The sequence below is a fragment of the Cupressus sempervirens genome, chromosome 3, assembly GCF_028749045.1.
Source record: "Cupressus sempervirens isolate cs-2001-9-10 chromosome 3, ASM2874904v1, whole genome shotgun sequence".
Taxonomy (NCBI): Eukaryota; Viridiplantae; Streptophyta; class Pinopsida; order Cupressales; family Cupressaceae; genus Cupressus; species Cupressus sempervirens.
In genome coordinates this window covers 533,494,698-533,521,742 of record NC_143120.1, presented here as the reverse complement: position 1 = coordinate 533,521,742, position 27,045 = coordinate 533,494,698, and the positions used below count along the sequence as shown (strand labels likewise).

The 27,045-nt window shown below is 33.5% G+C and overlaps 1 protein-coding gene across 2 annotated transcripts in view; it reads right to left on the bottom strand.

The window, feature by feature from the left end:
* LOC149567514 (GPI transamidase component PIG-S-like protein) overlaps positions 1 to 27,045 on the bottom strand; it is a 148,575-nt gene that overhangs the window by 50,753 nt on the left and 70,777 nt on the right. For both annotated transcript variants that reach the window (XM_089820736.1, XM_089820737.1), the window contains exons 9-10: positions 2,760 to 2,841; positions 2,569 to 2,616 (exon numbers count right to left, since the gene is read on the bottom strand). In XM_089820736.1, the coding sequence (XP_089676862.1) occupies positions 2,569 to 2,616; positions 2,760 to 2,841 (130 nt within the window). The remainder of the gene's footprint in view (positions 1 to 2,568; positions 2,617 to 2,759; positions 2,842 to 27,045) is intronic.

Here is a 27,045-nt window from a genome sequence, read left to right as displayed (position 1 = left end):
AGTGGACAAAATTCGTGAAAACCTACTCCTTAAGATGCATGAAGAGACAAGTTTGAAGTCCCACAATGATATGGGATGAAAGCATACTATGGGAACCTGGTGCATTTTCCATCAAGGAAGAATTAAGAATCATTTGGAACAAAGCACCTCATTAATCCATCACATTTCAGTATTTCCACTAATGTGTTCCGGTTAAGATAGAAGACCTTTTGAACTCATGTAGATTAACGACTCACATTTTTACTTTTATCACGATGAATACAGAGATGGCAAATCAGCATTTGTAATCCAAGAATCATCATGACAAATTTGAGATGCTTGTGGTCAACCATTTATCAAGAGGAGGAAACTGCAATGTCCCCAATTTCGGACATTAATAAACCAATTCAAATGCATTTTAATTAAAGATTGAGATTTATTTATAAAGAACAAAGTGATAAATTTGAAATCAACGACACCATTGATAACATAAGCAATGAATGTTTAATAGCATCAAGTATTCATTCAAATAAGGTAAGTATGGATGAATGGCCTATCATGAACTAGATGTGGTAACAGTTCTATTAAAATATTATAATGTTTCTTTAATCTTAGGTAGTCTTTATTTATTAGGTAGTTTTTATTTTCGTCTTTAGTTCATGATTGTTTCTTTTAGAAACATCGTCTTTGTAAATCTATATGAGTTTTCATCTCCTCTATTTAATACAACTACACCAACATTGATTTACCATAGCATGGTATAAGAGCGGGTCGATAGGATTTCTTTAAATTTGGTGAGTTTTTGAAGAAAAATTTGAGTTTCTTAATATATATGCGAGCAAGAGATAATACCATGACAAGGTAGTGTTTATATTATAAGTGGACATGAAAAATACCAATGACTCTAGATAACCGCATCTGTTAGAATTACCTCATAATTGTCCAGCATAAAATTAACATAATCATATTGCATTATGTTGTGCTCCCCATCTAATCGAGTCTCATAATCAGCTTGTCTAAAAAATATACATAACCAACACGTTATTAATGGAAATCACCAATGACTAATGGCGACTGAACATTTGTTATTATGATGAGAGGCGACCATTCTATTGTGCTTCCTCACTAGACCGATCATGTACATATATGGATAGTGTATCACTGCAAAGAGACATTATGGAATGTTGAATTGATTATATAATCATCCTTTGTGGATGGCTCTGCTTAGAATAATTGATTGCTAACCGCAATCACAGGTGTAAGTATTTATATTCATATCAGAGACGACACCATCCAGAATCATAACCAATACAAGTAATATCAGAGATGGCTTCAAGTAACAGCCCATAAAGATAACAAAGGATCAGACACAGCCTGTACCATAACCATTGTCTATTGTACTTGATATCTCTGCCATTATGTCAGCCTGTATATGCTGCGTGGATAAATAGTACGTATTGGAGACAGTCATTCAAGTCATTAAACATAGTTCTTATTGTCATATCAGAAACGGTAATTGTAATTATTGTTATGCAACCTTCTCATTAATTTGGAAGCATATGTATATGGAATGATGCATATTTTCCATTACATTCAGCATTTGCATTTGGAATTATTATTCAATTGCATTACGATTCAGCATATGCATTTGGAATTACTATTGTTTAGGGTTTTTGCAATTGGAAATAGAAATCAGAATTGAGTATTTGATTAAGTTAAAAACTTAGAATTCCAGAGACCTTCCTAGTGTCTCAAATCCTATAAAAAAGGACACCACAGATTCTCTGTGGATTTTGTTGCACTCTGTCATGATTTTTCATCAAGTGATTCCATAGGCGTTTTCTGTAGCTTGATTTCCCTTCCCAAATCAATTATTTTCAAGATCCCCTAGTTGGTGGGTTGATCCCATGTTTATGTATTGCTTCAAACAATTCTGGTACGCTGGGTGACCACTTTCCATGAGAACTTGTTAGAGTTTCAGTTATGTTATTAAGGGTTTCATGCATGGCTGTCTTGTTGGTTGCTAAATTCAAAAAAAATTAGTGCTGCTGTTGTAATTTTAGACCTGCACAAGCTTATTTCGGCCTTTCCTAGGAGTGACAATTCAGTTGGAGATTTAAACTCCTATGTCAGTGATTACATAGTTGTTGCCTTAGCCCCTTGGAGTGTTTGGAAGTTTATTGCTGGAGATTTCAAGTTGTAGCAGATGATATTTGTGCAAGTTTTAGACCTTTTTCTTTCTACTCAGTGGTTCAGACCTTAAAGATCTTTTATGATGCTTATATGAGTGGCCTATTAAAAGGTGTTGTTTTTTGTTAAGTTACATGGCAAACCTTCAAACAAAAATTTGGATGCACATTACAATATTGAACAAAATTCAAATAATGTCTCTCTCAAAGCAATCAAAAGCTATCTATTGCTATAGGAATAAAGTTCAAAATACATTGTACATGCACACTTGTTTGTATAACAATAGTTATTACTTCCTAGCTCCAGTAAAATGATAAAAATATTAATATCGACAATAATATATATAGAAATCAAACAAACAAGAACTATAACATTATAATTAGAAAAACAATATTGCACCTGGTCTCCAATTTCATCCTTGATAACCATGCTAGGAAGTGATTTGACCTGCATAGGTGCCAAAAGAAGGCATTTATTAAATTGTTGAGGATGCAAATACTGACGTTTAGATCAAGTCAAATATAAAACCTGGGTATTTGTAGATTTCTATAATGAAAAGAAAAAGTTGGTATGAAACAATAATTACAAACCAGACGTGAGAGCGATGCCAACGTCAATGAGCAAGAAGCCACATCTGCAACTACACGACGGCGTAGCAAAACATCCAATTCCCTATACAAAAGAATATCAAACATAAGATTTGGTTAACAACTCAATCTGTAAGGCAGAATATTCCATATTATTAGAACACCCCTTATCATTAACTAAACTAAGAACAATATGCCATCTTTGAGGTCAATTAGACAATGATCTTGCAAAGGAATTCTTCTCAATAATTTATAGATTTAGTATGCACTTACAGTCAAAGAAATCAGTTGTAAGCCCTTCTCTATAATTTTAGACAAATGATATTGATAAGCAGTCTTGATGTTTAGAGAATCTAAAGAATTTTGATGGCAAGTTCATTTTTGTGTTGTAAGATAAAAATTATATTGAGATTAATAATATCTCAATGAGCACTAAGAAGCACATTCAAAAGCAATAGTGATTTACTAAGATTTAGGAAAAACCCTATGCTATGAAATATAACTAAGCAGATTAGTTGTGATCAGAAGGTTTGTGTAACAACCCCTTTTTTCCGGGTCTTAACTAACCACTAGCATAACATCGAAATATAGTTATAACAGTTATGAGAAGGCAGTTATAACAGTTATGTTCATACGAGAGAGATTTATGATTGCAATCAGTTTAACTCAAATATCATAGCTAACAATTGATGGCATCATCAATAAATCTAGATGGAGGATTAAGTTTTCCATACCCTAAATTCCAAACCCGGAATCCACCTATGGCAGCATCTGCAAACCCAGGTTAGTCCACATATACCACTTAGGGCATAAATAGTTACACCATTGTATCCTAAAATACCGCTATATCATAGTGACAAATAGCATTTAGGGCATCAAATACCACTATATCATAGTGACAAATAGCATTTAGGGCAACAAATACCACTATATCATCCCTTTTCTTTCCTATTGCTAACTATTGCAATAACATATAGTTAAAATATACATTCATAATCATTATTCACGTTAATGAAAGACAGAAAATAACAACCATCAAGTCAGTCTATCTCATGCATACAGATACATCTCATCTTCAATTGGAAAATCAACTGATTTAACTGTTTCCCAAATACATTAAAAAGGAAATGATTCCTAAGCATTGAAGGGAATAACTAGTTAAACGATATTAATCAATCTAACATATCTTCAACTTGAGAATTTCAAATTCATTGAAGTAATATACATGTTACAAGTAGATATTTGAATGCATAACTTATCTTTGTCTTGTGCATGTCTTGGCATATGGTGGAGAGGAGAAACATTATCAAGGGCTTAACCTCCCAACTGCGGGCCCTTGAATATCCCCACACAATCTCAATCGAGAAAGGCCCTCCCTACCTTGGGATTTGGCCTGGGACACCACTAACCAGTCACTAAGTATTCTGGTGCTGGAAGGTCAACCCACCGCTCGGCTTGGCAACACGAATTTATACAAAGGATTTCCATGATCTAATTTGGCTACTGATTTAAAATGTTATTACTGATTATATTTTCTTTTCATTGCAGGATTATCCCCACTCTCTCTCCCTCCATCTCGACCTTGCTGGTCCTCATGGGTGATTACAAGGGAGGTTCATTTCATGATCTCTTTTTAAAGAGTACTTATACATCTACCATCTTCGTGTCAGTTCTGGCCTATGGCATCATATGTGAGTTTTGTCTTTATTCTGAAAACAATTCATTTACATGTAGAGCAACAATTCCATCTCAGGAATATATAGTGTAATGTCCCTGTATGGATTGGTACTCATAACAGTACAAAGAAAACAATGGGTGCCTTCATGATTTATTACTATCACTGGTATAGCCTTTCGGCGATCAAATAATTATGCTCTTGTATCAATGTCATGTTGAAGAAGGAATATATATTACAATAACAAAACCCTGTAAATGAACAGGATCTCTGATAAAGATAAGAACTGATATGACAGTCTAGAATTATGTTGTTTCAGAATTACTTATCAGATTAATGTCTGCTGTAACAAATCTGATTGTGTATGCCTTTCGAATCTCTGTAACAAAACAGAAGTATGCAGAATGGACGTTTCTGATTGATTGATAACTTTGACTGCAAGTAGATGAGATCGCTGCAAGACTGAGTATTGCCATGGTGATTGATCTCGGTCTTCTCCAGCGACCTCCTTATTAAATATATGAGACATCATGTCCCCGTAGGGACATGACTCTACTTGGCCAATGGCCACGAAGGGTCATGTCCCTACGTGGACATGATCTTTGACAATTATACAAAACCCAATTATCATTCATATTCATAATCATTCAATAATCATATTCAGATCGATTGAATAGCTTTCAACTTATGATAAGGGCCCAAATAGTCAATGAATATTATTTATATAAATATATATATAAACATATATGTATATGTATATATATATAACTCTTATAAGATATAAGTCAACTCTTATCAAAAATATAAGACATATAGAACAAATGTATATGTACTAATCATAAGTACATATACTTAATATCACGTGAACTTCACTTCTACTGAAGCTACACTTTAACACTCCCTCCTAGCAACGGAGACATGACAAAAATCCTTCATGATATCAATATTAATGATACCTATAAACAACAATTATCTGACTTTAACACTCTGAAATAGAGACTTCTCAAATAACTATAATCATAATGTTATGAACACTATCATAACATGTATTATGATCTCTAGTAGTACAAAACAAGATCCAGAGTAATCATAATACTTTCGTTATCAATGACTTCCGGCATATCCAAAACATAAACTGTCATAATAACAAGCCTATCATTTGTAAGATTGTCACGTTACAAAGATTACCTTCTGAATATATATGTCCATGAAAGATCGTCATCTTTCATTACATATTTAATGCAACTATACAAAATTAGAAGCATAAACACACATGTCACATATAGAATTGAAACTTAAGTTCAATATTCAAAATTACAATTTGATCATAGCAAGTTTTCCTCTAAAGTTGACTTTGGCAAGAGGTTTGGTAAGAGCATCCGCAGTTTGCTCATTTGTACTTATATAATCTAGTTTGATAACATCTCAATCTACCATATCCCCAATGAAATGCTAACATATTTCAATATGCTTAGATCGATTGTGGAAAATTGGATTAGCTGAAAGCTTGATACAACTCTGATTATCGCAATGAATGGTAGTTGGCTTCAAGGGCTTCTTGAACGACCCAACTAGCAATTTTCGCAACCAAACTGCTTCTCTGGCTCCCATGGAGGAGGCCATATATTTTGCTTCAATGGAGCTTAACAAAACTAAAGAATGTTTTCTGCTGAACCAAGAAATCATCGTAGATACGAGACTGAAGCAACATCCTGTAGTACTCTTACGTTCAGTGCAGCTACCTGCCCAATCAAAATCTAAATATCCATAAAGATTGATTTTGACTTGATCATATCTAAGTCCCATATCAACTGCACCTCTTAGATACCATAAGATATTCTTGACTTCCATTAGATGTACACGTGAATTGACTTAATGTATTAGTAGCATAACATATATCAGGACAAGTGTCCACCAAGTACATTAGTGATCTAATGATCTGCCTATAATAAGTAGGATCAGTAGGTTCAAATTTGATCCTAACATCCTTCAATTTATGTAAGTTGACTTCCATAGGAGTTGTAACTAGTTTACAATCCATCATTCCAAATTTAGTCAAAATATCATGATGAAGGGCCACACCACCCTTACCAACTCATAACCAAAAATGCAACAATATAGAGACAAAGAGAGAAAAAAATCTCCCCAAGCAATTTTATTATACTTGAAAATCGTTACAATATTCTCCAAAGGAGAGAACTCCAAATTCTTACAATATGAGAGGGTTTCCAAACCAAGAGCTTCCAACTAGCTTGTACACCAAGAGCTTCTATAAGGAGAGCTTACACTTCCCGAACTTCCACCCAAGAACTTCTACTTCAACAGCTACACCTTGAGAGCTTCCACACCTTGAAGCCTTCACACCTTCCAGCTTGATTAGAAATGCTCATATGTCTTGCTTAAATAGGCACTTACCACCCAATGCATGATTTATCCACAACCTTCTAGAATTCCACCTACACAATATCCTCAACCTTCTTCAATATCCACAACCTTCTAGAATTTACCATGTGGCCCAATTAGAAAATTACATTTCTTTTGTGGATCACAACAAAAATTAAATGCATGATTTAAGGAACTTTCCACAAACTTCTAAGATGCCACCTACACAATTCGATAAATGGAATAACACCTTTTTTTATTTTTTTCTATTTTAGCTACCTATGCACCTTGAAAATAGAAATTCCTCTTTTCTCCTTTTTTTCCATTTTTTATTTTTTTATTATTTTTCTTTCTATTTTTCATCACTTTCTCTCTCCTCCACAATTTTTTTTTTTAATAAATTTTTCCATGCAAGATGCTCCTGAATCATATCGATGGTGTATTTTCCTTGATTTAAGAAAATGTAGTTCCCCTTTTGCCAAACTTCTAGACCTAGAAAATAGTGAAGAAGGCCTAGGTCTTTCATATCAAATTCTATTGTTACTTCCTGTTTGCATTTGGTTATAAGATGTTCTTCACCTGTTATTAACAAATCATCAACATATAATACAAGAATAATCATATTGTCACCATTTATTTTTGAAGTATATGTTCGGATCAACTTCATTCTTAGAATACCCTAATTTTGTTAGGTAGTTGTCTATTCTTTGATACCATGCCCTGGGTGCTTGTTTAAGGCCATATAGTGCTTTCTTTAACTTACACACATGAGAATTTTTGTCATGAGTGATGAACCCTTTTGGTTGCTCAATATATACTTCTTCTTCAATTTCACCATTTAAGAATGCTGTTTTGATATCCATTTGATGAATCTTCCATCCTTTGGATGCTGCAATTGCTAAGATGGTCCTAACTCCTAATAGATGTGTACCTAGGGTGACTGGAGCAAAAGTTTCTTCATAATTGATTCCTTCCTTCTGTGAGAACCCACATGCCACAAATCTGGCTTTGTATTTTTCAATGCTTCTGTTAGGTGCGTGCTTGATTTTGTATAGCCATTTAAAAGAGACAATTGATTTATTCTTTGGTCTAGGTACAACATCCCACACATCATTTTTTAATATTGATTGATATTCTTCAATCATTGCATCTTTCCAAGGTTTGCTTGATAAGGCTTCTTCAACATTTGAAGGTTCTATTTTGATAAGTTTAGAAAGTAGTGCCACATAACATGAATGATTTCTTGTTCTCTTGATTTCTCTGATTACTTCATCAGGGTCAATATGATTCTCTTCTATCATTTTCCTAGCCCAAAGTGGTCTCTTTTTGTTGTTGGAATTTTCAGTATCCTCTAAATTTGGAATAGTGGGTGTAAAATGTTCAATATCATTCTCCCTCTCATTCTCTATTGAATGCTCTTCATCTAGTTCAGTAGTAGGTTCTGCATAAGATTCATCAATGTTCCTAGAAAGATTAAAGGCAATGTCTTCTTCAAATTTTACATCTCTATTGATCTCGATTGTTCTTTGACCTAGAACATAGATCCTGTAACCTTTGGTTGTTTCACTGTATCCAATGAGTATGCCCTTCTTTCCAGATGGTTCTAATTTTGTTCTCTTTTCATTAGGAATATGGATATAAACAGGACACCCAAATATTCTTAGGTGACTTAGGTCTAGTTTGATACCCGAAAGTACTTCTTCAAGAGTGGTGTTTTCTAATATTGAGTGAGGACATCTATTTTGAATATAAATTGCAGTATTAGAAGCTTCATCCCAAAAAGAGGTATGAAGATTTTGGTCATGCATCATTGCTCTGGCTGATTCAATAATTGATATATTTTTTCGTTCTGCAACTCTATTCTGTTGAGGATTATATGGTACAGAAAACTCCCTCTTAATCCCAACAATAATGCAAAAATCTTTAAAAAATTTAGAGATGTATTCACCTCTATAATCTAATCTTAGCGTTTTGATTTTCTGTCCAAACTGATTTTCAACTAGTGCTTTGAGTTCTTTGAATTTAGATAATACTTCAATTAATTCCTTTTGTTTGAGGAAGTAAATCCAAGTTCTTCTAGAATAGTCATCTACGAAAATCAAATAATAGAGGCATCAATTTAGGAAAGGTATAGTCATAGGACCACATAGATCAATGTGAATAAGTTCAACTACAAAATTTGATTTGTGTACACTTTTAGGAAAGGATTTCTTAGTGTTTTTACCGAGGGCACATCCTTTGCAAATGCCTAAATGATCAGATTTGAGACTAGGTAATCTTTTTACAATTTTTTCTATTGATGATAATGCACGAAAATGAAGGTGACCTAGTCTCCTATGCAAAATTTTGATTGAGTTTGATGTTTCATGATTTAGGGCTAAATTTTGTTGGTTACAAAGTTTATATAAGCTTTCATCTCTAAATCCAATAGATATAGCTTTCTTGATGTTGGAATTCTCTAGCCAAGATAGAACTCTATCCTCTTGGAAGGTGATTCTATACCCTTGATCAGCAAGACTGGAGATAGAGACCAAATTTCTTTTTATACCAGGTACGAATAAAACATTTTTTAAGTTGAAGAGTAATACCTAAATTTAGTTGAACTGAACATGATCCAATACCTTTAACCGGATGTGTAGAGTTGTCTCCAATGGTTACTTCTTCAAAGGAGTACTCTTCGAAGCTTTCAAATTTGTCTCCAAAACCTATAATATGACGTAATGCTCCACTGTCTATAATCCAGGTGTTTTTGTTGGAGTTCAATTCACTTGAAAGTGCTAGATAAAATGCAAGGTTTTGCTCTTTCTCTTCTTTGATTTCTACTAGAGTTGTTTGAATTTTCTTTCGTTCAGGCCAGAAGTTGTGAGTGTGACCAAATTTGTCACATTTGAAACATTGTACTTTTGACCAATCTCGTTTCTTGTGTGATTTGTTGAATTCTTTCCTATTTCGTTTAAATTTTTCTTTCCTTTCTTTAGCGTTTGAATTAGCATAAAGAGCTTGAATGTCTCCCTCTTGATTTATGTTGATTCCTCTATAAACTAATCTTGATTCTTCTTGAGTGCATTTATTTTTGAGCAATTCAAATTTAGGAAGATCAAGTCAAGAGCTTAGACCACGAATAAAAGGTCCCCAAGATAGTGGAAGTCCTTTAAACGCTATGATGCTAAGTTCTTTGTCATCAACTTGACTTCCAATTAATGCAGGTTGGTCTTTTAACTTAGAGATTCTTAGGAAATAGGACGTAATTGACTCTCTATTGTTCATTTTTATATATAGAAGATCTTGCTTTAATGTTAGCAGTCTACTAGTGTTGTTGATTTTGAAAGTAGTCTTAATAGTAGAAAACATCTCAAAAGCAATTTTAAGATTGGATATAGAAGGAAGAATATGATCCTTTATAGAATCTATAATAATTTTCATGGCTTTGTTGTTGTGCCTCTTCCATGTCGTTTTATCTAGATCATTTTCTAGTATTGATTTATTTGATTCTATGTACTCTTCTAACTCCATCTCTCTTAGTACAATCATAACTCAAATTTTCCATGATGAAAAATTTGATGCTCCTTCAAGTCTATCCTCTAATCTTACATGATTAACCATTTTGAGTTTGAGGATAATAATCTAATATTGATAATTCTGAGATTTTAGTTTTAACTCTGACGACGAGTTTCTCTATTAGAATGGCTCTGATACCATGTAAATGAACAGGATCTCTGATAAAGATAAGAATTGATATGACAATCTAGAATTATGTTGTTTCAGAATTACTTATCAGATTAATGTCTGTTGTAACAAGTCTGATTGTGTATGCCTTTCGAATCTCTATAAGAAAACAAAAGTATGGAGAATGGACGTTTTTTATCAATTGATAACTTTGACTGCAAGTAGATGAGATCGCTACAAGATTGAGTATTGCCGTCGTGATTGATCTCGGAATTACTTATCAGATTAATGTCTGTTGTAACAAGTCTGATTGTGTATGCCTTTCGAATCTCTGTAACAAAATAGAATTATGGAGAATGGACGTTTTTGATCGATTGATAACTTTGACTGCAAGTAGATGAGATCGCTACAAGATTGAGTATTGCCGTGGTGATTGATCTCGATCTTCTCCAGTGATCTCCTTATTAAATATATGAGACATCATGTCCCCATAGGGACATGAGTCTGTGGACATGACCTTTCACAATTATACAAACCCGATTATCATTCATATTCATAATCATTTGATAATAATATTCAAATTGATTGAATAGCTTTCAACTTATGACAAGAGCCCAAATAGTTAATGAATATTATTTATATAAATATATATACAAGCATATATGTATATATATAAGACATATAGAACAAATGTATATGTAGTAATCATAAGTACATATACTTAACATAATGTGTACTTCACTTCTACCGAAGCTACACTTTAACAAACCCAACTTTGGTTTTCTAATGAAAATCGAAGATGGCCTAGTCTAAAAAGACAAGGTGGCCATTTAGTTGCACAATATAGAACATGTTCATTCGTAAAAGACTATAATTTCATAATCTGATTATGTAGATGCGATTTAAATGGCAAGGTTAGAATCGGCATCCGAAAGATGTCCCCCACATTAGCAATTAACTATCAAATTGATCAGAGCTTAATAAGCTCGAATCCCTTACAAAATTTATGATATCATGCATACGCAGTTACACACAACACCGTTTTGAATATGAACAACTAGAGAATAAGGCATGAACAAGAAGTAATCTCTATAGAAGCAATTTCGATTTCTAGAAGCATCTGGAAGGGAATGAGAATATGAATAAATTGCATCCTTAAAGAGGCGAGTAGGGAAAGAAAGGATATCGCGTGCATGCTCAATTGCACAAGAAATGGTTGAGGTGGAAAGAATGCTTGCATGGCCTCCAATTTCAAATTTGAATAAAAGGACAACATAAGTCTGATGCCTTAGAATAAGACATGGAAAAAGGTGGTCACTCCAACAATTAATTAAATGTATAACCATAGACAAGGATCAAGAATAAAAGAATAAGGGTGGGTACAACACCTATGCTCATGACTTGGTATATTAATGTCGCCCCTTTATATTCATGCTTGCCTGAGTAGCCTAGATATGTAGGTGTGTGTGTGTGTGTGTGTGTGTGCACACGCTAGATTGAGATTCACATACATATATGTGTGTGTGTGCATACATACATATTTTATACCCACACAAGTATGACTATAGACACAATATTATTATACTAAGACATGATAGTATTTGCAAGATACACTGAGATCCATCCACATTATGAAGGTAATATTTCATATTTGAGTTCTATAATGCTTTTAATTTAACTGGTTAGCTCATGGTCGTCCATGCTACATTCTTGCTTGCCTAACCATTTACTCTTAGCCATGGTGGCTTAGGACTCATACCTATTTGCCCAATGATAGGTGGTGCCCTCATACCCAAATCCTTCTCCAACAATGCTTCCCCCTTTCGCCATGTTACTACAAGAGGAAATCCTCCACAATAATATCATATTCCTCAATTCGTGATTTCTATAACAAGTTATTGCTCATAAAGCATCATAATGGCTAACTACCTTTTCACTCCTCATGTTTTTGTAATGATTAACCAACTTTCCAAGCCTTAAAGATAATATTATAATATCATCATAACGATTAACTAACATGTCATCTTCACATGAATCACAACTAATTTTACCTGTCAACTGACTTCACATGAAACCTCAGCGGCTATATGAACATTTTTAAATTGAGCCAATAAATTGGGATGTAACAGTTTGTCATTCAATTGTCAATGTTTTATGGAGCCTCTTGGAACAATGTACCTGGAAGGGAGTGGCATGGAATTTGCAGTTCCGAAGTAGGTGGGATAATGGACTCTTTATTCAATCGCCTGAAAAGAGTAAAAAGGCACATTCTGTATTGTGTTTTAAACATGGAAAGATTGAAAACTTACGCTTGGTAAGTATTTATTCAATGCCACAGCATTGGAATGATGCAAAAAAATGTTACGCATCAATTCAAATGTTACCTAGCTTCTTTGTTTTTTTGTCATTAATTTTAAGAACCTTCCCAAAAATGTGTTACGAAGATTTTAAAAAAAATTGTTAAGCTTTGACTTTTTTTGTAGTTAATTTTTTTATGAGCTGCATAATGACCAAGAAAGTCATAAATATAATTTTCCAAATATGGGAAGGTCTCCTTCTAGGGCCATGGCATGAGATCCTTTATTAGATTTCAAAAAGTTAATATGTAAATACAATGTAGATGGATAGAGGTGTGAATTGTTGTATGTCTATAGACTATAGTCCATTGTCCTGTAGAAAATAGAGCATTTATAAAATTTTAAATTGAAAAAAGTCCAAGACCTAAGTGGGATACTGAAATCAGCACTTTTAGCCAATTTAGGGCTACTGAAATGAGCACTTTTAGCCAATTTTTCACTTTTTGTCACTTATGGATGTTGATGTTTTTGTATAGCTACGGTTGCTCTATTTCAAGCCGACATAGATAACATAAAGGCTGTGATATTATAACTTGATAATATAATTATTGTATTAACAATAATTATAGTATATAAATTATATTAAATTGAAAATATAATTTTTGTATCAATAATTATATTATTTAATAATTACTATATTATATTATATTAATTATTAATAATAATTATATTGTATTATATAATCATACCTTAATATGATTATTATGAATAGTTGTGTCCCTTGGTGATGGGGCACCACCCATATATATGAAGCAATTATGTCTTCCTCTAATCAAAAAAAAGATTTAAAAAATATATGAAATAATATTATATTATATTAAATTATATTATACTATATAAGCAAACCTTAATATGATTAGATGAAAAAGAATAATCAGAAAATCTAACTTGGTATCAGACCAGGTTCCCTACCAACCTGTGAGATTTTATGAATAAGAAATAATAAATGAAGTATATTTGAGAGTAATTATTTGTGAGCCCTATACTTTGTGCCAACATACCAATTATTACTACCAGCACCAAAATACAATGAAAATCAATCATAGAGGAAGGAGAGTACAAAGATAAATCGAACACTGTAATGTCTACATTAAATTCCATGTCCAGAACTCTAAGGGATGGCCATATTATCTTATATTCAATATTGTCATATCAACATATATTAGGTGTAAACATACTTGCAGATGATGTTTTTCTTAGGAATGGGAAAATTAAAATTATAATATTTGAACTTGAGACTTTGCAGTGCTACCGTGAAGGTGGAGGACTGGGATTTATGCTCATTGTCACGGGCCATTAAATTTGCATAGTCTATGCTCATTTGGAGGAAGCAATATGCGCAATTGAGTTTTACAAAAAAGTAATAATACATTATAAGAAAGAAGAGCAGTGATCTAAAAGAACAGTTAAAGCACGTGTTTATATAGCCGTGACCATTCTAGGGAAGACAAGTCAAATGCTAACCAACTCCTTTAGAAAATAAAAAAGACAGATAATTGTTAAAGCAGTGAATGATATTAATAGCAGCATTCACCTTAAACAGAATGGTGATTTTGAAGTAGTAAGGTGTAACAAATGATATTAATTACATAGACAGTGATAATTACCTTATACAGAATGGCAGATTAATTAAGGTAGCACTTTGGTTGTTAAAGACAAGCACCAATTTCAAAGATATGATTATGTTAGGACAATAACTCATAAATTGATGGCAAAGAAACCAGTTTATTTAGAAATCAAAAGTAATATTTACATCTGACTGGGGAATCATGAGATTGTAAGATATATTTGTACTCTTCGCCAGGAAGAGATTTTTTAGGTTTATTAAGTGACCGAATCTGATGAGGACTGGAACATATTTATCTCTGTCAACAATCACATATAAAGAAGGTGAAAGATGCAAATATATGTTAAGAAAGACGGTCAAATGATGGTAGGACATGATTGATGAGTAGTATGCCACAGTGGAAATAGAATCAGTGATTCACTGTCAATGCGCAATTAGAAATGATGACGGATTATTTGCGTCAAAAGAAAAAAAAAGTCATAGAAAACATATATATCTCTATTATAATACGTGTGAAAAATTATTGTCACTGTAATTGCTGAGTGCAACTCTATTATGGGGAATAGTTATATACACCTAACAAGTATTTCTTGTAAAAGAGACAAAAAGATCTTATGAGAGAGATTGAGATACAAGTGATGAAAGGAAAGATGTGATCCTCTTGAGTCTCGAATTACTTCATTGGGTATATTAGAGACTAAACATTATTAGCTATTTGCTAAGGAATCTATGAAGAACAACAATTTAGGAAATAGAAGACGAGAAAGGATTCTAAGATATATATCAGGCAAGGTTACAAGTGAATATGGGAGAATATATATCTCCATTGGAATCTGATAGGAGGAAAAAGGAATGGCTTCCCGGTCCAGTCAGCAGCAGAAAATAATATTGTGCCTTAAAAATAGAGCAATAATATTGACACTAATCCCAGATGCTAGTTCATGGTCAGGAAACAAACCACGAGAATTTGGTGTCAAACATTATCCATCCTTATATTGTGAATGGAGGAGGATCATCATAACCAACCATTCATCAATACTTCTCTGGAGACTAAGCCACCATACAGAGATCTTTAACTAAACATAGAGGTTTGGTATTTGTTGTCTTGTCTTATTTGAAAGAGTCAATTGTAATTATAATAGATCACTATTGATAGAGTATCTTCATAATATACCAGTGTCGTGACTACGATCTGATGCATTGAAATTTGAAATATTGTGAAGAGTTCGTCATCATTAGTTTGGAGAATCACAAAGAGAAAAATGCATTGATAGGAGTTTCACAATAACCGAGTAAGCATTGTGGGAGTTTGGCAATAACAATGACGACCTACAATTGAGTTCATAAAGAACATAGATGTACAACATACATGGCACTCAACATTATATTATGTGTTGTTACAATGATTAATAATTTAATTGTGAATGGCTATGTTTGCAATATCCCTAAATACAACACTTACATCATTCTAAAACATTTGTTTCTACAACAATTACAAAACTGTTGTGATTGGCATCTTTGGTTAAGTTCTAATCAAGGACGATAATGCTATAATTTGTGACATTACTAATATTGAACATGAAGATAGATGGTCCATTTCTTTTGTCACAAAAGCAGATGATTATTACGATGTTGGAATTCTAGGGGTGGCAACAACATTCAGCACCTCTACCAGTTGAATGAGCTGATGGGTGAATCGTTGATTGTTCTAGTAGTTAATGATGAACATATGGCTGGTTGCCCAGATGATACAAGGATCAATCTTTGCAGTTTCAGACCTTCATATGACCAAGAATGCTATCCACGCATTTGTGCAAGTGATGGTAGCATTTGGGATTACAAAGAAAACTCAAGACAAGAGAGCTCTCCCACTAAGAGGGAAAGGACTGCGAGGGATTTTGTTCAAATCTCAAGGTGGTCATATTCCTTTCTATTCTAGGGCTTGATCTTATGATAGTAGGTCCAAGGTGTTCTTGGATCTAGCACTTCCAACTATATATGGGTTTTATTAAATGATGAGAGCCACTTGGAGCAAGATATCTTCCATGATTGGGACTATGTGAGCAAGATATGCTTCTAAAACAAAGGGAGCATCTAAAGTATCTGCTTGCTTCCAAGGATCTTCATCATATTGGCTAAGAGGGAGTAGAATCATATCAAGATGGTTTCCCTTGTGATCAGCTTCTTGCAAGAGAAGGATATGACAATTAGTGGGAGATTAACCAACAGAGGGGGAGTGCCAAATTCTTTTTGCTAAGTATTAACAAGCTCATGTGACAGTATAGCCTGTGTAGCTTCTTGCTTGATCACCTTCAAAAAAAATTCTTTTTTTAATAATCAAAGTAGTGAAAACAATGATTACATTGGGAGGGAATCTCCAAACAGAGGGAGTTTGACTTTCCATCATAAGCAACCTTGTGCAAAGACATCAGAAAGTTGATATCTTTTCAAAGAGAGGCACATGTGGTGGTATCAAACGACATGCCATAAAGGTAATTCTCTAAACCCATTATGGTGGGTAGCACTTATTGTGGTACCCGCTGACATGCCATAATGGCAGAAATCCTAAATCCATTACGGTGGGCAACACATATGGTGGTACCCAACAACATGACATAATGGTGGGTATTTTAAATCCATTATGTGGTTAGCACATATGGCGATGTCCGACGTCATGCCGTAAAGGTGATCTTAAAATCCACTATGGCAGATATTGCATAAGTTGATATCTAATAACTTGTCTCCACCTAATATGAAAGCCTCCCTAGCTAAAGAGGAAGTGTTGAAGTTAGCTTCGGGAGGCTTACAGATCTGATTTACGATGATGTGTCAAGTAATACGAAGTATTATTTGAGATATTAATTAATTAATTAATTTAAATCAATTATTCAGCATGACTCATCCACATCTCTCTCTCATAAATGGTTCACAATGATGAGACAGGAAGATGAACTACAAGTTGTCAAGAAGGATTCCTCCCTAGCTAAGAGGGAGTGTTGATGTTATTGTAGCTATGGTCAGTCTCCTTCAAGCTGACATAGATAACATAAAGCTTGTGATAATATAATTGATAATATGATTAGTGTCTTAACAATTATATTATAAAAGTTATATTAAATTGAAAATATAATTATAATTTTTATATATATATAATTATATTATAATATATATTATATAATATAATCATACCTTAATATGATTATTATGAATTGTGGTGTCCCTTGCTAACAAGACACCGCCTACATATATGAAGAATGTCTTCCTCTAATAAAAAGAAAAAGATGAAAAGGAAGGAAAAATAATCTAAAAATCTAACAATGGAAGCAAAACATTAGGAATTTGAAGATGTTGCACACAAGTGAATTTTGAGCATTTTTGTATTGATTGAAAAATCTATTATTTTAAAAATTATTTTGTTCATCTTTTCAAGATTTGTTAATAACTCCTTTTTAGAACTCTATTGCATAGTTTGCAAATACTATGACTAAAAATTCTAAAAATTGTGTGACTAACTTGAGAAAATAAGAAATTTTGGGTAAAAACAAGTACTAAGTTTTACCAACAAGCAACCCATTTTTTTATTGAAAAGCAAAGTGCAATTTGCAAAAAAAAAAAAATGGATTACGAATTAAATGCAAAAACTAAAAAAATCAACTCCTTTTTTTGTGACGATCCCTTCAACATACACAAACAACCAAAGTGAAAACTAGGGCAAGATTTTCAAAGATGTGCTTAGAGTATTGTAATGTCCCCATTTTGAGCAAGCACCAAAGTCAACGGATTTAGCCTATCACTAGGTCCTTGTAGGCTAATACTGGTGATTAAAGGACCTTGTTGTGGAGTTGTTTGGCTCACTAGAGGACAATTGCATGTGTATCTCTCCAAACACTCCATATATTTTGAAGCTAGGTTGTTTAGGGAGTTTTGGCTGTATTTTGATGGACTTACTATTTAAAGTAAGTCAATGGATGATTCCAACGAGTTCAGATGATTTAGAGGAGCTATTTTATGATTTCAGATGTTATTTCTAACTCCCGGGTTGGGCTACAAGATTCTTGGAGGGAGTGTATATTTTTAGAGAGTCACCCAATTGGGATCATTCATCATTATGATCACTACTATGCAGTTGGATCTTACTTGCAATGTGGTTGGGCTATTTTCGCAAAGTCAGATGCATTATTGATTATAATTTAATCATGTGCACTGAGGTTGCTATTTCTATTGAAATTGTTTAATAAGCACCTTAGTGTTATAGCTCGTTGAAACATAGATGAGAAGTTTTAATTCATGGGCACATGAAACAAGGATCTTGTGTCACAATATCATTATATTGATGAAAAGGTCATTTTCGGAGTAGTGGGTGAATTTAAATTAATAAGTGACTTTATTATATGTCAACTTTAAATTATAACTTAAAGTTGCACTAGGAAGATTCAAGCTCAATTTGCATTTGAGAATTATAAATGCATTCAATGCAAAAAAAGCATTTATCTTGCATGTGATATTTGATGAATTTAGTAAAGAGTTGAGACAAGGGTTTCAAGAAGAATTGATTTGTAGGAATTGAAGATCTGTGTTTGATCTTGGTACTTTGAATCAGTCCAATGCTGTTGAATTGTGCAGTTTACATCAGCTATATACAGTAGCTGGGATTACTTCAATTAGAGGTGAATCGAATGAAGTAAGGACCTGCCCTTGGTTGGGGAATGATTGCAAGTCGTGACAAGTCTGTAGAAGCCAACTGAGTTCCATTAGCAGGCTATGTTACACATATATGAGGCTGCCATTTCACATTCTGAGGCTTAGCATAATTATATAGGCTTCCAGTTTTCTTACTTTGTGAAATCAATAAAGCATTTCTACGCATTTGTTTATCATAGTAAATATTTCAACTTCATAAATTGTAAATAGACGAGCCTTGTGCAAAGTTGCATTAGTAATTTTTGAATTTAAAGCATTGCTGTTATTTATATCTCAGAGAATTTCAAAAAAAAGCATATATCTCAAAAAAACAGAAAATTTCCAAACTTTCAAACAATCTTTCAGCATAGACCCAGCAGGGTTCTTTACAATGGTACCAGAGCAGGTTCATGTCATCCAGCTGGGGGTTTGGAAGTAACATTCATGGAACTCTTACAGGCGATATTTGAGTTACCAAAACGCTTGCTTTGTTTCAGTCATGGTAAAACAAAATCTATACATAACTTTAACATTATTAATGTTTTCTTATTATTTTATTATTGATTATTTATCTATATTTTAATTATATCGATTCAGGGATATCGCAATCCTCCAGTCTCAGATTTTGCTTGTCATCAAGCAAAAATCATTTATACATAATTTTTTTATAGAACAATCATACAAAGCATATAATTGGATCCAAGAAGATTTTAGCATACATCATAATGCATGAAAACACGAAGTAGACACAATGCAGACATATAATGCATGCACTCCTCATTAATGCCTTACTATTTGCAATAAACTGGGGTTAAGAAAAAGATTTACAAAATTTTATTCCTAAATTTAATCCCGCAACCACAAGTGATCAATAGTATATATGTGTATGTATGAGTTTAAAGAAAATGTGAGTCAAGATAACTTATTCCAAGCCAAACCCATACGTCCACACGAAGTAACCTACTTAGGGAGGTGCTTGTTTTGTTTTGCACTTATTATCATTCTTAGTCGAGAAAAATACTTAGGATGTAAACAGATTGTTTAGGCACCAACGTAACGGTCTTCCTCAAGGTTTTTGTGGATCCAAGCCCTTAATCCCATCATGGTCAATCCTCAAGGCATCTTACAGGGACATGATCCTTACCCATCTCGTAATAACCGATTGGTCGGATTTACACTAGCCTACAACACCTTTGTTCTCTCTCTTGAGGCTACCTTTATAGGTAAGTAATAAACTATATGTGAATTAGAAAGTCCATGCTATTCCAGAAGGATTATAATGATTGTAACTCTAGCCCAAAAGGATTGACGAAATGGCATAGGTTGCTTTGACACCAAACTCAACGGTCTCCCTCAAGGTTTTTTGTGCATCCAAGCCCTTAATCCCATCTTGGAGTAACCTCAAGGCAAATTGATCCCATCTTGGTTAATTCTTAAGGCATCTTACAAGGACAACGATCATTACCCATCTCAGAACGACCCAATGGCTGGATTTATTCAGGCCTTCCTCATACTGTATCTCTATCTCTTCCTTCTAGCTGAGATTTGTATACGGGATTGAACACACTTGTTATTAAAAATAGATGATTTGGTAGGTACTTACCTCAGGGTTACATGAGTCTTAGTCTACCAATAGAATATTCTTCCTTCTGTCTTGGTGATATATTTTTATGTCTAATTGTATCAGACTTAGAGCAATATTTATTTGTTTATACCCTTGCGGAGCACTGTATGCATTGTGCAATAAGATGTCTGCTGCTTATATACCGTTTAGGCATATGTTGCTTATATACTTTTCTTGCTTATATTCCTGTCTGCTTCTTTCTTATTTATTCCGTTGATGTCCATGCTATCTTGGTTATTATTCTAATCTATGAGAATGTTTAATTCTGTTAATCAAAAATCAGAAATGCATGGGGCTGGTATTTAATTAAACGGCTTGCGCAATTACATTGAATGGTTTTAGTTTAAACTTGCTTCAGAAGAACATCATATTTGCTAGGAAAAACATCATATTTCAACATTCAACGTGATATAACGAATCTCTGAAGTTAGCATTTACAAAGCTCATTGTAAATAAAGATTTGACTGCAAATTTATTTCTCAATCTGAAGCTCATTGTCACAGGCAAAAACTGATGGTTTTGTATTCCAAATTTGTTTTCAATGTTTCCAGCAACTTCTTAAAATAATATAAACAATGATCAGTCTGCAGTCTTAGCCCCAAAAATATTTTGAAACCCTATTCGCTATTGAACTCCCAATAACGATAAATGGAAAACCAGTTTCCTCTCTAAGAATCTTACAATGCATTCCCGGTTATCGTAAACTCCAACAAGGTCGTCGGTGGAAATACTCAAATTGCACCCAGTTGGGAATTGGTCTGAACGTTGCAAGAATAAATTGAACTGTCAAAATGGAGTGTGTGTAGTCCGCTGTAGATTGGGAGGAGCATTCACAAACACCTAACTCTTTATACGTTCGAAAGTATTGAAGAAGAAATATTTAATCACAAATTACAAATATATTCTTTGGCCATATCAAAACATTTACAACAATGATTTCAAATCTCACCCATCAATATAAGACAGGAATCTACGTTTCCTAGCCAAAATGTTCAGGAAACGCAATAAATATTAAAAGCAATCCTCCGCTATGTCCCCGCTTTGGACTGGCCCTCACTGATATTATCAAATGTCTTTATTATATGGGCAAGTTTAATAATTCCTTCAGAATACTAAAAAAACATTAATATCTCTAATATCTGTTGTATTACTCATCCAGCCCACTGAAGACCAATTTAATAAATTGGGAGAATGATGAATATTTTTTCCTCTTTTCCGGATGCCTGTCAATTTCTTCTTCCTTTGAATTCCTCCATTTGCGCTGGCCCTATCTCTTCTTTGTTCTATCTTGGTACGTGCTAACAGTATGTGTTTTAAGTTATAATCATTGCTGCCTGAGTTTGTGATTTTCTATATTTTGGGAATTACTCTTTTTAACATCGTTGAGCTAATGTTTCTCCTATTTCAATGCCTGGCAGATTTCTGAGACAATAGTTCCTTTCTTATTTGAACCGTACCAAATACTTTTCGCTCTTATAGTAATGAGAGTTCAATAACTTGGTTTTATATTTGTATGTGCTTCGGTGCTTCTCCTTTTATTAACCTGGAAAGCACATATTGTATCATTGTTCTTCCTCCATATTCGATCTCTGATTATACTCCAATGGTCTTTGTTGACGTGTCTTGAGCAATTGATTATATTACTATGTTACCAAATTCTTCCTTGGCAAACCCAAAGTCTGGACTCATTCTTGCAAAAGTCTGGTCCTTATCATATTCTTGCAAACGTCTGTACAAATTCTGTTAGACGAACCTGACACAAATTTTGTTGTTTCTATGGCAAATTGCCAAATCTGCAGCAGGACCCAGGCTGAATTTAACCAAAAAATGGAGTTTTTTTTTACTTTGTTAAAGATTTTTTTGGTCCATCTTAGTCAATCCAATCCTCCAACCCTAAAATAGACCACAAAAAAGGCAACAAAGAGAAAACATATGCTATTTGGACTAAAAAACATATATATATATATATATGGTGATGTATATTGCTATGTTGCTTTACTATTTGCATAGTGGTGTATGAACTTATTTTTTGCTATGTACATATACATATACATATCATACATACATACATATATAAACATATACATATCATACATACATACATATATAAAACATACATTTTTGTACAAATGAACCCAAACGAATTTGAACCCACCCTGAAAAAATCTTGAACAAATTTCGAACCCAAATCTTGAACCAGCAACTTAGATTATATATGAAATTGTAGCCTGTTGTAGGGTTTTCACACCATCACCCCATTGCGAATGGGGACCCCCTTTTTTTCTCTTGGTCTTGTCCTTTTGGCTTTAATTCTTGGGAATCTTGATCTAGGTCTTCTAAGGTCCCCTCTTTCGAATGAGAATTGGTAGAATTCGTCGAGTCTAGAAAGTGTTGTCCATGTGGCTCCCAAAATGGAAATTGTTTGTTTGTCAGAGAATTGAATGTCTTGATATATTATTTTTAACTTGTCTATTTTAAGTAAGTCTATTCATAGTAAATTTCACCGCCTCCTAGATTGCCTTATTTTGACTTTGGAACAACTTACTATTTTTAGAAAGTCTATTTTTAGTGAGTCTATTTTTAGTAAATTTCACTGCCTCTTGGATCGACCTTATTTTGACTTTGGGACAACTTACTATTTTTAAAAAGTCTATTTTTGGCAAGTCTGTTTTGGCAAAAAGTGACCTTTGGTTGATAAAGAGTCAAAAGGGTATCTATTTCTATAATCAAAAGAATGAGGAAAAAAGACAGTCAATCAGAAAATGGTTAAGTCTGGAATCACCCTTGAAATATCCAAAAGTGGAAAGGCATGAAAACATTAGGAAAAATGGTTCTCGTGGAATTCTTCTATCATAGACAAAATTCATGATCACTCAAAAAATCTTGCCTTGGAGAAAAATGGTTGCCACTGAATTTTTCCATCATGGACAAAATCCATGATCACTCAAGAAATCCTGCCTTCGAGAAAAATGGTTATTACGGAATTCTTCCATCATGGACAAAATCCATGATCACTCAAGAAATCTCACCTTGGAGAAAAATGGTCGTTGCAGAATTCTTCCATCATGGGCAAAATCCATGATCACTCAAGAAACACCGCCTTGAAGAAAAATGGTTGTTGTGGATTTCTTCTATCATGGACAAAATCCATTATCACTCAAAAAATCCTACCTTGGAGAAAAATGGTTGCCATAGAATTCTTCCATCATGGACAAAATCCATGATCACTCAAGAAATCTGGCCTTGGAGAAAAATGGTTGTTGCGGAATTCTTCCATCATGGAAAAAATCCATGACCACTTAAAAAATCTTGCCTCGGAGAAAAATGGTTGTTGCGGAATTCTTCCATCATGAACAAAATCCATGACCGCTCAAAAAATCCACCATGGAGAAAGATGGTTGTTGCGGAATTCTTCCATCATGGACAAAATCCATGACCACTCAAAATTTCCTCTAACAAGAAAACTGAAAATCTTGGAAAAAATGGCTAAATGTTGGAAATTTCTCCTTCATGGAAAAAAAATTGGCTAAGTGTTGGAAAATTTCTCCTTCATGGAAGAAAAAAAGGCCAAGTGCTGGGATTTTTCTCCTTCATGGAAGAAAAGATGGTTAAGTATTGGAAATTTCTCCCTCATCGAAGAAAAATGGCTAAGTGTTTAAAAATTTCTCCTCTAGATCTATAATTTCAACCTCTTCAAGTGTGCACCCATGATAGGAAAAATGATTGATGATGATAAACAAAAACGAAGAATTCTTCAAAAACATAAGAAAAGGCGTAACAGTGAATTTAAAGCATTTGAGGAGATAGGAGGACAAAGCTCTAATTCTAGAAATTCAAGAAAGACGCTCAAATCCAAAATTCTAGTACCAATGTCAAAGACATCCAAGTACTAAGTGATCTAGTCCTAGGGATTCAAGGTTCAAAGATCAAAGTTTGAATCCAAAAATCCAAGAACATGGCGAAGGAAGTTCAATATGAGGAAATTCGAAAGTGACAAAATCATCAACAATGGATTCAAATCCATTACAGGGAGATAAATTTCCGAGCAGGTACCTAATAGATGGGATGTTTGAGAAGAGCTTTTCAAAAAAGTCAGCCAAAGTTGGATCTTAGTTTTAAAAATGACACAGTTACAAAGGAATCAAGTTTACATGGCCTCCATCATGATTTTGTGGCACCCAGCGATCTTTACTGATGAGTTGAGGTCTCCAAGTCAGACTTCTATGCATTCAGGGAATGGAATCAAGAATAATCTATTCAAGGAAGACTAGGCATTTATCGAGGAATGGACATGCATAGTGGATATTTATTGCACCTCTCTCATTCTGTACAAACATGCATAGTGGGAATTTATTACCCACTATGGTGGTAGATTTCTTATTGCATTAATGTAGATTCCTTTTCTCTGCCCTAACCCTAATTAGGGATGATGTGGCATGATCTGGGCCATCGGTTATTGCGATCATCTGGGCCATCTGTTGTAATCAAGGACCTATATAAAGGCCTCACTCCTCATTTGTAAAAGGAAGATTTTCTGAGATTGTTTCCTATGAGCTACTGAGGTAATAGAGTTTTCATTGAAGCTTGGTAAATACTTGATGTGTCTTAGTGCTTGCTTGTTCTCTTAAATTCCCTCACTTAGGTTGAGTTTAGTTAGTAAAAGTGTTGTGATTGCAATGGAGAATGCGATGGTGTTTTAATGAATTCCTTTGGTTCATACTTTTGACGTTTTAGTGATTCTAAATCATTGCGCAAAGTTAGCCTGAACCCCTTTCATGCATATGTTTAACTTCTATCATTCATATACATTGTTCTTTATGATGGTGTATGTGGTGGTTTGAAAATCTTTCAACATAACCCTTGAAGCTAGTTGTAGTATAACTTGGAGAAGCGGAGCTCAGTAAATTGAGGAATTTGTCCAACAGAGTACCATTTCTTGTCATCACTACCCTTGGGATTAGAATAGAATTCCTCAACCCTATCCTATTTGATTTCTGCATATTTTATGAATATCCAAAATTACTTCATTGCAAAACCTTTAGATAGATCCCACATCCACTATGGCTTGAAGTGAATCTAAGTAGACGCATAAGGCCCCTTGTGATCATCAGCAAATCACATCAACCACTAAGCTTATCCACAGTCAAGACCTAACATTGAAAGAATTTTGGAGTCATCGTATGATCTTCTAGCGATCTTAGCATACACGAGACATTTTTCAAGAGAGGATAAGATATTTTGGTATTTTGTTCTATTGTTTGGTGGGTCATAAAACACGCATCAACATAGCCCTGTTGTTAATTTTCAATAAGCATTCTTGCTCAAAATAATTATTCGTTGCATCATGGTACTTGTCTACAGTTCGGATATGTTAATCTTGTTTCTTTCTTTTTGCATTGTGGCAGTAGTCAAGAAAGATTGGCTCCTCATTTTTTTGAACATAAATACTTGATAGCAGAATATATATGTTTGATTTTCATGGTCAATATTTCTTTTTTCTATTTATTTTTCCTCACAAGATGGCAGGAAGGAAGCTTTGATACCATTTGTAATTTGTAATGTCCCCTATTTCATCTCTCCATGTCACCATGATGATTTCTCAAAGTTTTTTTTTTCAATTCTATATATATATATATATTCTTTTTCATTTAAGAGTCATGTCTTGACATTATAATTATATTATATTGCTAATATAATTATATTAATAACAAAGATTATATTAATAATAGATTGTATCAATTATATTGATATTAATTTTAATACTTATAATGCACAATATATTTACTTTATATATTTAGATTATTAATCTAAATATTATATTTAATGATTTTAATTATCATATTTAATATGATAGTTTATGCAATGATTATAGTAAATTATACCTATAACATTATTAATATTTTATTATTCTTTTAGTCATTTATTATTTATCTATATTTTAATCATACGGATTTCAAGGATATCACAAATGATAGCAAACATGTTTATTATAAGGTGACTAATGTAGAGACAACGTCATGTTATAGTATATAGATCAGCACAGTAATGAGGTTCACTTTGTGGACAATCTGATCTTCAAGATGGATGAAGCATAGTCGTGACAATCCATTTTTTGAGGTTGATGTTGATCACTCATTTGAGTGGAGTTAGGCACAATTTACACCATCTATAGACATGGTTCAATTTCCTCTAGCAACAATTGGTGATGTTCCTTTGTTCATAGATTATGATGAGGATGTGGCTAAATACATTGCAATTACAAGTGTCGTAGACTCAATAAACATATAAATTTATCAATGTATAGATATTATTTAAAATAAGCAATATTGCAAACCGGT